Source organism: Littorina saxatilis, linkage group LG11 (assembly GCF_037325665.1).
Source record: "Littorina saxatilis isolate snail1 linkage group LG11, US_GU_Lsax_2.0, whole genome shotgun sequence".
Classification (NCBI taxonomy): domain Eukaryota; kingdom Metazoa; phylum Mollusca; class Gastropoda; order Littorinimorpha; family Littorinidae; genus Littorina; species Littorina saxatilis.
Genome location: NC_090255.1, coordinates 13,908,726 through 13,923,204, shown reverse-complemented (window position 1 = coordinate 13,923,204; position 14,479 = coordinate 13,908,726). Strand labels below are relative to the sequence as shown.

Genomic DNA, 14,479 nt, shown 5'->3' with positions numbered 1-14,479 from the left:
TTAACTTTCTGAGCGTGTTTTTAATCCAAACATATCATATCTATATGTTTTTGGAATCAGGAACCGACAAGGAATAAGATGAAATAGTTTTTAAAACGATTTCGAAAATTTTATTTTGATCATAATTTTTATATTTTTAATTTTCAGAGCTTGTTTTTAATCCACATATGACATATGTATATGTTTTTAGAATCAGAAAATGACGAAGAATAAGATGAAATTGTTTTTGGATCGTTTAATAAAAAAAATAATTTTAATTAGAAGTTTCCGATTTTTAATGACCAAACTCACTCATTAGTTTTTAAGCCACCAAGCTGAAATGCAATACCAAACCCCGGCCTTCGTCGAAGATTGCTTTGCCAAAATTTCAATCAATTTAATTGAAAAATGAGGGTGTGACAGTGCCGCCTCAACTTTTACAAAAAGCCGGATATGACGTCATCAAAGGTATTTATCGAAAAAAAGAAAAAAACGTCCGGAGATATCATACCCAGGAACTCTCCTGTCAAATTTCATAAAGATCGGCCCAGTAGTTTAGTCTGAATCGCTCTATACACACACACACAGACAGACACACACACACACACACACACACAGACAGACAGAGACACACACACACACACACACACACACATACACCACGACCCTCGTCTCGATTCCCCCCTCTATGTTAAAACATTTAGTCAAAACTTGACTAAATGTAAAAACAAGTCGCGTAAGGCGAAATTACTACATTTAGTCAAGCTGTGGAACTCACAGAATGAAACTGAACGCACTGCATTTTTTCACAATGACTGTAGTCCGCCGCTAGTGCAAAAGGCAGTGAAAGTGACGAGGCTGTTCAGCGCGGTAGCGGTTGCGCTGCGCTGATAGCACGCTTTACTGTACCTCTCTTCGTTTTAACTTTCTGAGCGTGTTTTTAATCTAAACATATCATATCTATATGTTTTTGGGATCAGGAACCGACAAGGAATAAGATGAAATTGTTTTGAAAACGATTTCGGAAATTTAATTTTAATCATAATTTTTATATTTTTAATTTTCAGAACTTGTTTTTAATCCGAATATAACATATCTATATGTTTTTGGAATCAGAACATGATAAAGAATAAAATGAAATTAATTTTTGATCGTTTTATAAAAAAATAATTTTAATTACAATTTTCAGATTTTTAATGACCAACGTCATTAATTAATCTGGGGATATCATACCCAGGAACTCTCGTGTAAAATTTCATAAAGATCGGTTCAGTAGTTTACTCTGAATTGCTCTACACACACACACGCACAGACAGACCGACACACACACACACACACACACACACACACACACACACACACACACACACACACACATATACACCACGACCCTCGTCTCGATTCCCCCTCTATGTTAAAACATTTAGTCAAAACTTTTAGTCAAAACTTGACTAAATGTAAAAAGGTCTGCGAATATCATTTTTAGCAACTCTCTTGTAAATTTTCATGAAGATCGGTTTAGAAGTTTTCTCTGAAATCGCTTTACAAACACACACGCACACACACACACACACACACACACACACACACACACACACACACACACACACACACACACACACCACAACCACCACCTCCACCACCACCCTCGTCTCGATTATCTGTCTATTTTAAAACATTTAGTCAAAACTTGACTAAATGTAAAAAGAATAAGAACTGTTTTTCTTGGAAATCGTTTTTGTTTTTTTAAAGGAGCAAAAAGAAGAAAACATACACGATGGAAACAGCCTAGACACAAGACAAAGGAAGATAACTCGGTGCCAAGAGGTTTTTCACTATTATGCCAATCCATTACGATAAATGCCAATTACTCAATTAACAATTAGGCACCGCTGATTTCTTTGGATAGAACCGTAAAACACATGCACCCTTGTCTCGGTTTCTCTATATCTCTCTTTCTCTCTCTGTCACACACACACACACACACACACACACACACACACACACACACACACACACACACACACACACACACACACGTACACACACACACACACACTGTGACACGCACGCACACAAACGCACGCACGCACACACACCCCACCACATTCACAACGTGTCAACGTCACATAAAGTACAACTAGGATTATTGCAGAAATGCATCAGTACATTAATTAGAAGAAGCTAACCATTACATGCAGTCGACGCGCGGTGATACAATCGTCCATTTGTCTTTTCTCAAAGTTAGATCTTCAATACATCACTCAAAACCTTTGCAATGAAATAAAGTGATTAAAATACAAGAATTGCGAGATCAAAAGATAAAGAAAAGGTGAATAAATTTAAAATATAAAAATTTGACAAATGTTTTTGAGAGCAAAGGGATTTGAACCTGTGACCGCCTAAGTTACAATGAAGTTATGGCAGGGTGAACGGCGTAGATGTCATTCTTCTCAGAAGTTATAAAATGGCGGTTTTAAAATCCGTTTTTGCGGGTATTGACACAATAAGCAGTACACTTCAGTAACTCCTTAACGCATTGCCTACACACCTTCAGAGTTTTGTGTTTACACATGTCGTAAAATACATACGAAATCTTACGTCATTTGAGACATTAGTTATACTGTTATGCCAACGTCATTGCACGGTGTGTCAACTGATTCCGGCTAATATCGTTCGTACGCCGGATGTTTTCGTTCATACAGCGTCATTTTCGGCACTTGATCGAGGAATAATGATTGCGGTAAATCGTGTGGGCAGCGCACATTCGTGATATTGCAAGGATAAGATAGCAAATTGATGTGGCTATGTGTATAATAAATACCAAGGTGCTAGTCGACCTCATGATTGAATACGCGGGTCAAACGTGGCAGCATTAAATCACTATTTGTACAAACAGAAACAGGTTCTTTTGAACGAACTGAATCATGGCGTACGAACGAAATCGGCATGTTTTCAAAACCAAGTGATTGTACAAAAGCCTTTTTTTTTATATATAAACTTCTGTTCAAGCGAAATGTCATAACAGGCAATGAATTTGGTGCTCATGTGCAAATCAGGGGTGACGTTTGATTACAGAGCGAGAACAACAAGAAAATGTTGGAAAATCATGCAATGCTGCCACGTTTGACCCGCGTGAGCGATCATGAGGTCGACTAGCACCTTGGTATTTATTGTACACATAGTCCAATCAATTTGCTACCTAATCCTTGCAATATCACGAATGCCTACACGATTTACCAAAATTATTTTCCTCGACCAAGTGCAGAAAATGACGCTGTATGAACGGAAACATCCGGCGTACGAACGGTATTAGCCTGAATCAGTTGACACACCGTGCATTGGTGTCCCGTGTAGGCGAGTGCGCATCTGTGACCTATCCTTTGAAGCGCGTCATCGGTTGAATGTGTATGTTCACATCAGTTGGAAGCTTACTAATGAACCCGTCTCTGCTGTGACTTCACGCTGGCAATGTAAGGTGAACTTTTTCAGAATTATAGAACGCAGTTGCCGCGCTCATAAACATAGAAATTGATTCTATTATACAAAATATAATTCTTCATGTGATTTTATGTGATGTTTTAGATACAAATTCCACATGCTTAAATGTATGTTATAGAATGTATTTCTATGTTATAGATTTTAATTCTATATATATTGTAGAATTAATTTTGGAAATAGCATAGCCTCGTTAAAAAAAACGTTAGGTACACAAGCACATCAAACAAAGCGTTAACCATCTCGGAAAGTCACAAGTGCTGTACACTAGTCCTGTGCTTCTTTTGGGGGGGGGGGGGGGGGTGGGGGGAGAAAGGGGGAGACTCTAGTCGGTTGTGCAAATAGTATTTAACCATGGGTGTGAATGTGAGTGTGGACGTGGATATATGATTTACTGCAACATTCAAAACAAAATCATGTGCTTTTGCATTTTGGAAATAAATTCTATTGATTGATTGATTGATTGATTGAAGTGGGCTTCAAATAGGCAATATGACTGGGCTCTGGCCCCGTATTCTTGAAAAAAGCTGCAACTCATATACTGGCCTGTAAAACCACTTACGCTCGATAAGTCCGCTAAGTGTTATTTATGAAACACCGGTAAGTCCTTATCGGGGTGTCTCCGAGCTGTAAAATTAGAGGACCCATCCCCCTCCTCTAAAGTCGCTACCTGTCAGTAACTTCGCCAACACTGTCCATGTCACTTTTTTCATTCGTTATTCAAACCGTCAATTTTGAATAAATCTTGTTCACATATTGTTTGTAGATTCATGTCCTTAATGAACACACATTGGTGTCATTTAAGCACCATGCCAATGCATTGCGGACAGAGACTGATGCATTAGAGTGTCAAAGTACGTCATCTGATTCCGTAGCCGAACGGTTATCGCATTCGCCTGATACGCGATTGAGTCGAGTTTAAATCGCCATCTGGCCGTACTTCTTTTTTTAACATAGAGGGGGAATCGAGACGAGGGTCGTGGTGTATGTGTGTGTGTGTGTGTGTGTGTGTGTGTGTGTGTGTGTGTGTGTGTGTGTGTGTGTGTGTGTGTGTATGTGTGTGTGTCTGTGCGTGTGTGTGTGTGTGTGTGTAGAGCGATTCAGGCCAAACAACTGGACCGATCTTTAGGAAATTTGACATGAGAGTTCCTGGGTATGATATCCCCGGACGGGTTTTTTCTTTTTTCGATAAATACTTTTGATGACGTCATATCCGGCTTTTTGTAAAAGTTGCGGCGGCACTGTCACCCTTTAATTTTTCAATCAAATTGATTGAAATTTTTGTAAAACAATCTTCGACGAAGGCCGGACTTTGGTATTGCATTTCAGCTTGGTGGCTTAAAAATTAATTAATGACGTTGGTCATTAAAAATCTGAAAATTGTAATACTTTTTTTTTTATATAAAACGATCCAAATTTACGTTCATCTTAGTCTGCATCATTTCCTGGTTCCAAAAACATATAAATATGTTATATTTGGATTAAAAACAAGCTCTGAAAATTAAATTAAAAATATAAAAATTATGATCAAAATTAAATTTCCGAAATCGATTTAAAAACGATTTCATCTATTCCTTGTCGGTTCCTGATTCCAAAAACATATAGATATGCTATGTTTGGATTAAAAACACGTTCAGAAAAGTAAAACGAAGAGAGGTACAGAAAAGCGTGCGTTATGCAGCACAGCGAAACCACTACCGCGCTGAACAGGCTCGTCAGTTTCACTCCGTTATGCACAAGCGGCGGACTACAGTCATTGTGAAAAAATGCAGTGCGTTCAGTTTCATTCTGTGAGTTCCACAGTTTGACTAAATGTAGTAATTTCGCCTTACGCGACTTGTTACTGTTTGTCATTTGTTTATTTTTGTTACATTTAGTCAAGTTTTGACTAAATGTTTTAACGTAGAGGGGGGAATCGAGACGAGGGTCGTGGTGTATGTGCGCGTGTGTGTGTGTGTGTGTGTCTGTCTGTCTGTGTGTGTCTGTCTGTGTGTGTGTGTGTGTGTGTGTGTGTGTGTGTGTGTGTGTGTAGAGCGATTCAGACTAAACTACTGGGCCGATCTTTATGAAATTTGACATGAGAGTTCCTGGGTATGAAATCCCCGAACGTTTTTTTCATTTTTTTGATAAATGTCTTTGATGACGTCATATCCGGCTTTTCGTGAAAGTTGAGGCGGCACTGTCACGCCCTCATTTTTCAACCAAATTGGTTGAAATTTTGGTCGGGTAATGTTCGACGAAGCCCGGACTTCGGTATTGCATTTCAGCGTGGTGGCTTAAAAATTAATTAATGACTTTGGTCATTAAAAATCTGAAAATTGTTAAAAAAAAATGTTTTTATAAAACGATCCAAATTTACGTTCATCTTACTTTCCATCATTTGCTGATTCCAAAAACATATAAATATGTTATATTTGGATTAAAAACAAGCTCTGAAAATTAAATATATAAAAATTATTATCAAAATTAAATTGTCCAAATCAATTTAAAAACACTTTCATCTTATTCCTTGTCGGTTCCTGATTCCAAAAACATATAGATATGATATGTTTGGATTAAAAACACGCTCAGAAAGTTAAAACGAAGAGAGGTACAGAAAAGCGTGCTATCCTTCCCAGCGCAACTACTACCCCGCTCTTCTTGTCAATTTCACTGCCTATGCCGTGAGCGGTGGACTGACGATGCTACGAGTATACGGTCTTGCTGCGTTGCATTGCGTTCAGTTTCATTCTGTGAGTTCGACAGCTACTTGACTAAATGTTGTATTTTCGCCTTACGCGACTTGTTTATTTTCTTCATGTGCAAGAGAGTACGTTGTAATATCAAAATTGATTTTATAAATTAATTTTAGGCAGGAATTAGTTTTGTTTTTTTAAATCTTTGGTTAACATGATATTAGTTTATTGATAAAGTTTGTTAATTTAAACATGTTTGATTGAAAAAAAGAAGAAGTCCCGTGAAGCGATATAAAAAGATTTAGTCAAGATCAATAGTCCAGGCATCTTAGCCACTTTAGTGAAGGGAACGTTGAAGTGACAATGACTAGGTTTAAAATGTCCCTTATCAGAAAGTTCAACCTCGGTCCTTTGATGTTTATTAAACACATTTTCATATAAAGTTGGCGCTTCATATGGAAAAGTGGCTTTGAAATTGACCCTAATCCTTCTTTGGGCTCTGTAAATGTCGTTTGGGGCTATGGTTGTAAAACGGTATCTACTGGTCACCCCAATGTATAAACTGAAAACTCTTTCTGCACCAGAACACGCAGAAAGGATTGTATCTGCCTGATGTCTGATGCTTTTCAAAATCCCCAACCACTAACACCTTCAAAACGGACATTAACTGACACTGTTGTTTTTCCCTATATAATCCTTACTATTTTTCCGAGACGTCGTCCTGTTGTGTATTTAGCTTGCCACAACCTCATACATGGTCCTAAAAGTTAAAGTTGAAGAAAATACTAAAGATAAATGAACAAGCTGACGCAGTGTCATTCGCACCGTGAATCCCCCCATGGGAACATACTAAAGTCTGGTTCCAAATAGGCTCAATTTCCTTCTATTTCTTTGTATTTCTGCCTCGTAGGGGTAGGGGTGTTCAAACCAAAGGCACCTTTAAACCAAAATTCAAATCACACATCTTACAATACTAAGACACTCAGCAGTGAAAGGGTGTCTGCTGGTAAAAAATTCCAAACAATCCTAAAAGTACTTCACTACTAAACGTGCTTTTAAAAAGAGCCGTTATTTTTCCCTCTATAATCAGTATTGTGTTTTCTGCGAACATGTAGTCTATTTAGATGGTTGTCATGTGCACATGAGTTGCTAAAGCGTTTTCAGTTGGGCATATGTCGAAAAGCAAAGAATTAGCCCTTTGAAATCCATCAGAACTGTCACACAAAAATAACATTTACCTATCTCACCAACTGACCAAACATAGGGCTTTTCCTTATGTATTATGTATTGTCGTGTTTTTTGTAGCATACTTGTGAAAACAGCCACCACTGTTGTAAATGATACTTTAAAGAGCATTATTTCATTTTTACAGTTGAAGGACAACCTGGACTGCCGTATATTACAGCTGTTTTACAATCAGCCAAAATTTTCTTAACAAACGTATGTTAAGAACAACTCCCATAGTGAATTTGAAGGAAAACAAAGTGAAAACCCCCCTGCCATAGAGGAGCTAAAGAATCAACAATAAACGACTGCATGGATAGCTTGATGCACGAATGCATTGCGGACATGTTTGTCTCCAACCAAGAGAAAGTTCCAAAAAATCCCTTTTGTGCTTCTTATTATACAGTGACGTCAAAGACAGCCTTTTCTGCTGTTCATACATTCAGGGGTTATGGTTACACTAAACGACGTAGTTGTAGCCATACTGCCATCCAGATTTATTTTTTCCTTGCGAGCAGTCACAGGGTGTTTGTGTTGTCTGCCAACCGTCAGACGACCCCGCCCAAGTCTGTTAAGGGACCGTTTGACCGTTATAGAACGCGTCTTTTTGATTTTTTAGCACATTTGGAAACGGTTGATTTTTATCCCTACCATTGTTTCCAAACATTATATAGGAATGTTTTGTGAACAACGGATAATAGCCGCTACTCGCATGTGTAGCAAAAGTGAGCGTACATACTCACCCTGGTCGTATAGCCGTTGTCCGTTGCCCGTCTTTATCTGTCTGTACTGAACATTACCTTTGGATTTTTCTCGAACGCTATGAAGTGAAGAAACACCAAATGTTGCAAAATGTTGTATGACCCCAAGAGCTCAAAAAAGATACTTGAGAACCTTGACCTTACCTTAAGGTCAAGGTCACAGGGAGAATGAATGTGGTCTAAAAACTGCAAAATTTCACATTGTGCCAGTTTTCTGGAAAACAAATTAAAAACAGCGGGCTTAGTTTTGTATGGTATACAAGAAAAAGAAAGCCTTATCTTCTGATACCATTTTGGTTGACCTCGCTTCAATGTCAAGGTCACAGGAGTCCTTCAAAGTTGAATTGTATACATGTTTTGAAGTGACCTTGACCCTGAACTATGAAAAAAATCTTTCAAACTTCATAATTGTGTGGGGCACATGTTATATACTGATATTGAGCCACATTTAGTCACATATCATCAAGGTCAAGGTCACTTTGCCCCTTATGAAATGTGACTGAAACGGGCAATTGAATCACTAAAAGTGACAATGTCTCTTTGTAGAAAGTGCCAATAAGTATGTTTATGCTTCCTATGTCTTGAATTGATAGCCTTGTGATGTGTGACCTTTGATGATCTTGACCTTGGCCAAAGGTCATGTGTAATTTGGTAGGAAAAATCTGTAAACCAGTTCTAATAGTGTACAATGTCCTTGCCAGCTTCAGTTGTTAGACCTTCACCTTCAAGGTCACCTGAAGGTCAAGGTCACTTTAAGACAAAGGTCAAGCATGAGAGTCGCATGGGCTTTGCTTTGTTAAGATTTTTTACCAAGACACATGGATTTCTTTACCCGGCTTGGTCACATTTTTCATAGGGGTCAATGTGACCTTGACCCTAACGATATGTGACCAGATGTGGCTCACTATGAAATTCTAACAAACGCCCCACTCAGTGTTTAAGTTTGTAAGAGATATCGTCCATAGTAAAGTTAAAGGGGCAAGCTCACATCAAAATATGTCTACAATTCAACTTTGAAGGGCTCCTCTGACCTTGACATTGAAGCGAGGTCAACCAAAATGGTATCAGAAGATAAGGCTTTCTTTTTCTTGTATACCATACAAAACTAAGCCCGCTGTTTTTAATTTGTTTTCCAGAAAACTGGCACAATGTGAAATTTTGCAGTTTTTAGACCACATTCATTCTCCCTGTGACCTTGACCTTAAGGTAAGGTCAAGGTTCTCAAGTATCTTTTTTGAGCTCTTGGGGTCATACAACATTTTGCAACATTTGGTGTTTCTTCACTTCATAGCGTTCGAGAAAAATCCAAAGGTAATGTTCAGTACAGACAGATAAAGACGGGCAACGGACAACGGCTATACGACCAGGGTGAGTATGTACGCTCACTTTTGCTACACATGCGAGTAGCGGCTATTATCCGTTGTTCACAAAACATTCCTATATAATGTTTGGAAACAATGGTAGGGATAAAAATCAACCGTTTCCAAATGTGCTAAAAAATCAAAAAGACGCGTTCTATAACGGTCAAACGGTCCCTTAACAGACTTGGGCGGGGTCGTCTGACGGTTGGCAGACAACACAAACACCCTGTGACTGCTCGCAAGGAAAAAATAAATCTGGATGGCAGTATGGCTACAACTACGTCGTTTAGTGTAACCATAACCCCTGAATGTATGAACAGCAGAAAAGGCTGTCTTTGACGTCACTGTATAATAAGAAGCACAAAAGGGATTTTTTGGAACTTTCTCTTGGTTGGAGACAAACATGTCCGCAATGCATTCGTGCATCAAGCTATCCATGCAGTCGTTTATTGTTGATTCTTTAGCTCCTCTATGGCAGGGGGGTTTTCACTTTGTTTTCCTTCATTTTCACTATGGGAGTTGTTCTTAACATACGTTTGTTAAGAAAATTTTGGCTGATTGTAAAACAGCTGTAATATACGGCAGTCCAGGTTGTCCTTCAACTGTAAAAATGAAATAATGCTCTTTAAAGTATCATTTACAACAGTGGTGGCTGTTTTCACAAGTATGCTACAAAAAACACGACAATACATAATACATAAGGAAAAGCCCTATGTTTGGTCAGTTGGTGAGATAGGTAAATGTTATTTTTGTGTGACAGTTCTGATGGATTTCAAAGGGCTAATTCTTTGCTTTTCGACATATGCCCAACTGAAAACGCTTTAGCAACTCATGTGCACATGACAACCATCTAAATAGACTACATGTTCGCAGAAAACACAATACTGATTATAGAGGGAAAAATAACGGCTCTTTTTAAAAGCACGTTTAGTAGTGAAGTACTTTTAGGATTGTTTGGAATTTTTTACCAGCAGACACCCTTTCACTGCTGAGTGTCTTAGTATTGTAAGATGTGTGATTTGAATTTTGGTTTAAAGGTGCCTTTGGTTTGAACACCCCTACCCCTACGAGGCAGAAATACAAAGAAATAGAAGGAAATTGAGCCTATTTGGAACCAGACTTTAGTATGTTCCCATGGGGGGATTCACGGTGCGAATGACACTGCGTCAGCTTGTTCATTTATCTTTAGTATTTTCTTCAACTTTAACTTTTAGGACCATGTATGAGGTTGTGGCAAGCTAAATACACAACAGGACGACGTCTCGGAAAAATAGTAAGGATTATATAGGGAAAAACAACAGTGTCAGTTAATGTCCGTTTTGAAGGTGTTAGTGGTTGGGGATTTTGAAAAGCATCAGACATCAGGCAGATACAATCCTTTCTGCGTGTTCTGGTGCAGAAAGAGTTTTCAGTTTATACATTGGGGTGACCAGTAGATACCGTTTTACAACCATAGCCCCAAACGACATTTACAGAGCCCAAAGAAGGATTAGGGTCAATTTCAAAGCCACTTTTCCATATGAAGCGCCAACTTTATATGAAAATGCTTTTAATAAACATCAAAGGACTGAGGTTGAACTTTCTGATAAGGGACATTTTAAACCTAGTCATTGTCACTTCAACGTTGTTCTCTAATATGCTTGGACTACAACACCAATCGTCGCTGAGACTACATTCAGATAGTCTCGGCTAACCATACCGAAGACTGAGACGGGTCACGCTCGCTGCCGCGAAGCACACGCGTCCGTAGTACAGTGAAACCCGGCTATATTGAAGTAGGCTATATTGAAATCCCGGCTATATTGAAGATTTTTTCAGGTCCCGGCTGAAGCTCTACTTTTTCTTTGTTAAAAAATGTTGGCTACATTGAAGTCGGCTATATTGAAATCCCGGCTATATTGAAACAAAATTTCAGCCCACGGGACGTTTTTACCTGGCTATATTAAATGTTTGCTCCAAAGATTTGTTTAACTTTTTACATTTAGTCAAGTTTTGACTAAATGTTTTAACATGGAGGGGGAATCGAGACGAGGGTCGTGGTGTATGTGTGTGTGTGTGTGTGTGTGTGTGTGTGTGTGTGTGTGTCTGTCTGTCTGTCTGTCTGTCTGTCTGTGCGCGTGTGTGTGTGTAGAGCAATTCAGACCAAACTACTGGACCGATCTTTATGAAAATTTACATGAGAGTTCCTGGGAATGATGTTCCCGGACGTTTTTGGCTCACGAAGTGTAGCCTATGCGATGCTAACTTTTGTCTGTCTGTGCGTGCGTGCGTATGTATGTATGTATGTATGTATGTATGTATGTATGTATGTCTGTGGTAGAAACTTTAACATTTGAAGACGTCATATTACATTGACGTCACATTATGACGTACGAGGGTTAGACGTCACGCGATGGAATTACTGAAAGTCTCGGTGATTGTTGTTTTGAGCGGGCCGAGACTATTTGGCAGTCGTGTCCATGTAAGTAGGCTACATGCAGACAGACAGATCTAGATCTAGTGTCTCGCTTTCTTGCACAGTTTCACCTATGCTCTTTCTGTGTGTGTGTGTGTGTGTGTGTGTGTGTGTGTGTGTGTGTGTGTGTGTGTGTGTGTGTGTGTGTGTGTGTGTGTGTGTGTATGTGTGACGGAGTGATTGAGTTTGTGTTACTGTTTGTCGATTTCTTACGTGAGCCTTGAAGGCTTCGCCTCTTGTTTTCTTTTTTGCGATAAATGTCTTTGATGACGTCATATCCGGCTTTTTGTAAAAGTTGAGGCGGCACTGTCACACCCTCATTTTTCAATCAAATTGATTGAAATTTTGGCCAAGCAATCTTCGACGAAGGCCGGACTTCGGTATTGCATTTCAGCTTGGTGGCTTAAACATTAATTAATGACTTTGGTTATTAAAAATCTGAAAATTGTTAAAAAAAAATATATATATATAAAACGATCCAAATTTACGTTCATCTTATTCTTCATCATTTCCTGATTCCAAAAACATATAAATATGTTATTTTTGGATTAAAAACAAGCTCTGAAAATTAAAAATATAAAAATTATGATCAAAATTAAATTTTCGAAATCAATTTAAAAACATTTTCATCTTATTCCTTGTCGGTTCCTGATTCCAAAAACATATAGATATGATATGTTTGGATTAAAAACACGCTCAGAAAGTTAAAAGGAAGAGAGGTACAGTAAAGCGTGCTATGAAGCACAGCGCAACCGCTACCGCGCCAAACAGGCTCGTCACTTTCACTGCCTTTTGCACTAGTGGCGGACTACGTTCAGTTTCATTCTGTGAATTTCACAGCTTGACTAAATGTAGTAATTTCGCCTTACGCGACTTGTTATTTTTAAGAACAATGACTGCGCGGGCGTCGAATGATATATGACACGCCTCTGTCAGCGCAATCAGTTGAGGAACGGGAAGTTAAACAAGTTACCCCCACTGTTCATCACTGTGTCGTATGATTAATGTGTCGTGTTGTGTGATGTGTGCAGTCAGGGGGGGGGGGGGGGGGGGGAGGAAGAAGAGAAGGTTCAAAAGTTACTCCCGCTTCTCTTTACTGTGTTGTATGATCGATGTGTTGTGAATTCTGATGTGTGCAGAGGGGGGGGGGGGGGGGGGGCAGGTGGAAGAAGAGCAGGTACACAAGTTACTCTCGCTGTTGATCACTGAGTCGTATGATTGATGGAAACAGCGCTGGTAACTTGTGTACATCCTCCTCTCCCCCCCCCCCCCCCCCCCCCTCGAGTCCTTTTTTAGCACTGCGTATCGGACCTGCACATCTTAGGGACTTTACTTGTTCGTTTGTTCTTTTGTCTGTTTATTTTTGTGTGACAAATGCTTCATTTGGCGTCGATCTGATACTGTGAATGGCTCTGTGGGTTTGTGTGTGTAAGGGAGGGGGGGGGCGTGCGTGAGTGTGTGTGTGTGCAGAAAAAAGCAACTGAGGAGGCTCGAAGAACAATTTTAACAGCCAACAGGTGAAAGATTAATGGGAATATATCTCACATCAAACCAATGTGTGGACACGGAAATTAGAACGTATAGTGAAAAAAAGTTCGGTTATATTGAATTTCTGAAGGAACAAGGAGGGAAATTCAATATAACCGAGAATTGCCTATATTGAAGTTCCGGCTATATTGCCACTTCAATATAGCCGGGTTTCACTGTATATATATATATATATTTTTTTTTTTAATCTTTCCCCGTGTTTATGATCAAGTTGTTATTTTGGATCATTGCCAACAATGCTTGCAGCTGACATACACAATCTACATTTCAATACAATTACAACTACATGTATAACTGGAGCTGACATACACAATCTACACTTTAATACAATTACAACTATAACTGGAAGTGGCTATATCCCATCTCCCCCATTCCCTCGTCGCGATATAACCTTCTTGGTTGAAAACGACGTTAAACACCAAATAAAGGAAACCATAACTGGAGCTGACATACAAAATCTACACTTCAATACAATTACAACTATAACTGGAGCTGACATACAAAATCTACACTTCAATACAATTGGAACTATAACTGGAGCTGACATACACAATCTACACTTCAATACAATTAGAACTATAATTGGAACTGACATACAAAATCTACACTTCAATACAATTAGAACTATAACTGGAGCTGACATACAAAATCTATACTTCAATACAATTGGAACTATAACTGGAGCTGACATACAAAATCTACACTTCAATACAATTAGAACTATAATTGGAGCTGACATACAAAATCTACACTTCAATACAATTACAACTATAACTGGAGCTGACATACAAAATCTACACTTCAATACAATTACAACTATAACTGGAGCTGACATACAAAATCTACACTTCAATACAATCAGAACTATAACTGGAACTGACATACAAAATCTACATTTCAATACAATTAGAACTATAATTGGAGCTGACATACAAAATCTACACTTCAATACAATTACAACTATAACTGGAGCTGACA

The 14,479-nt window shown here is 38.7% G+C and overlaps 1 protein-coding gene across 1 annotated transcript in view; it reads left to right on the top strand.

Annotated features, from left to right (window-relative positions):
• The first annotated feature begins 3,314 nt into the window (after positions 1 to 3,314).
• LOC138979803 (dopamine beta-hydroxylase-like) overlaps positions 3,315 to 14,479 on the top strand; it is a 48,768-nt gene continuing 37,603 nt past the window's right edge. The window contains exon 1 of the mRNA XM_070352544.1: positions 3,315 to 3,452. Coding sequence (XP_070208645.1) covers positions 3,451 to 3,452 — 2 coding nt within the window. The 5' untranslated portion in view covers positions 3,315 to 3,450. The remainder of the gene's footprint in view (positions 3,453 to 14,479) is intronic.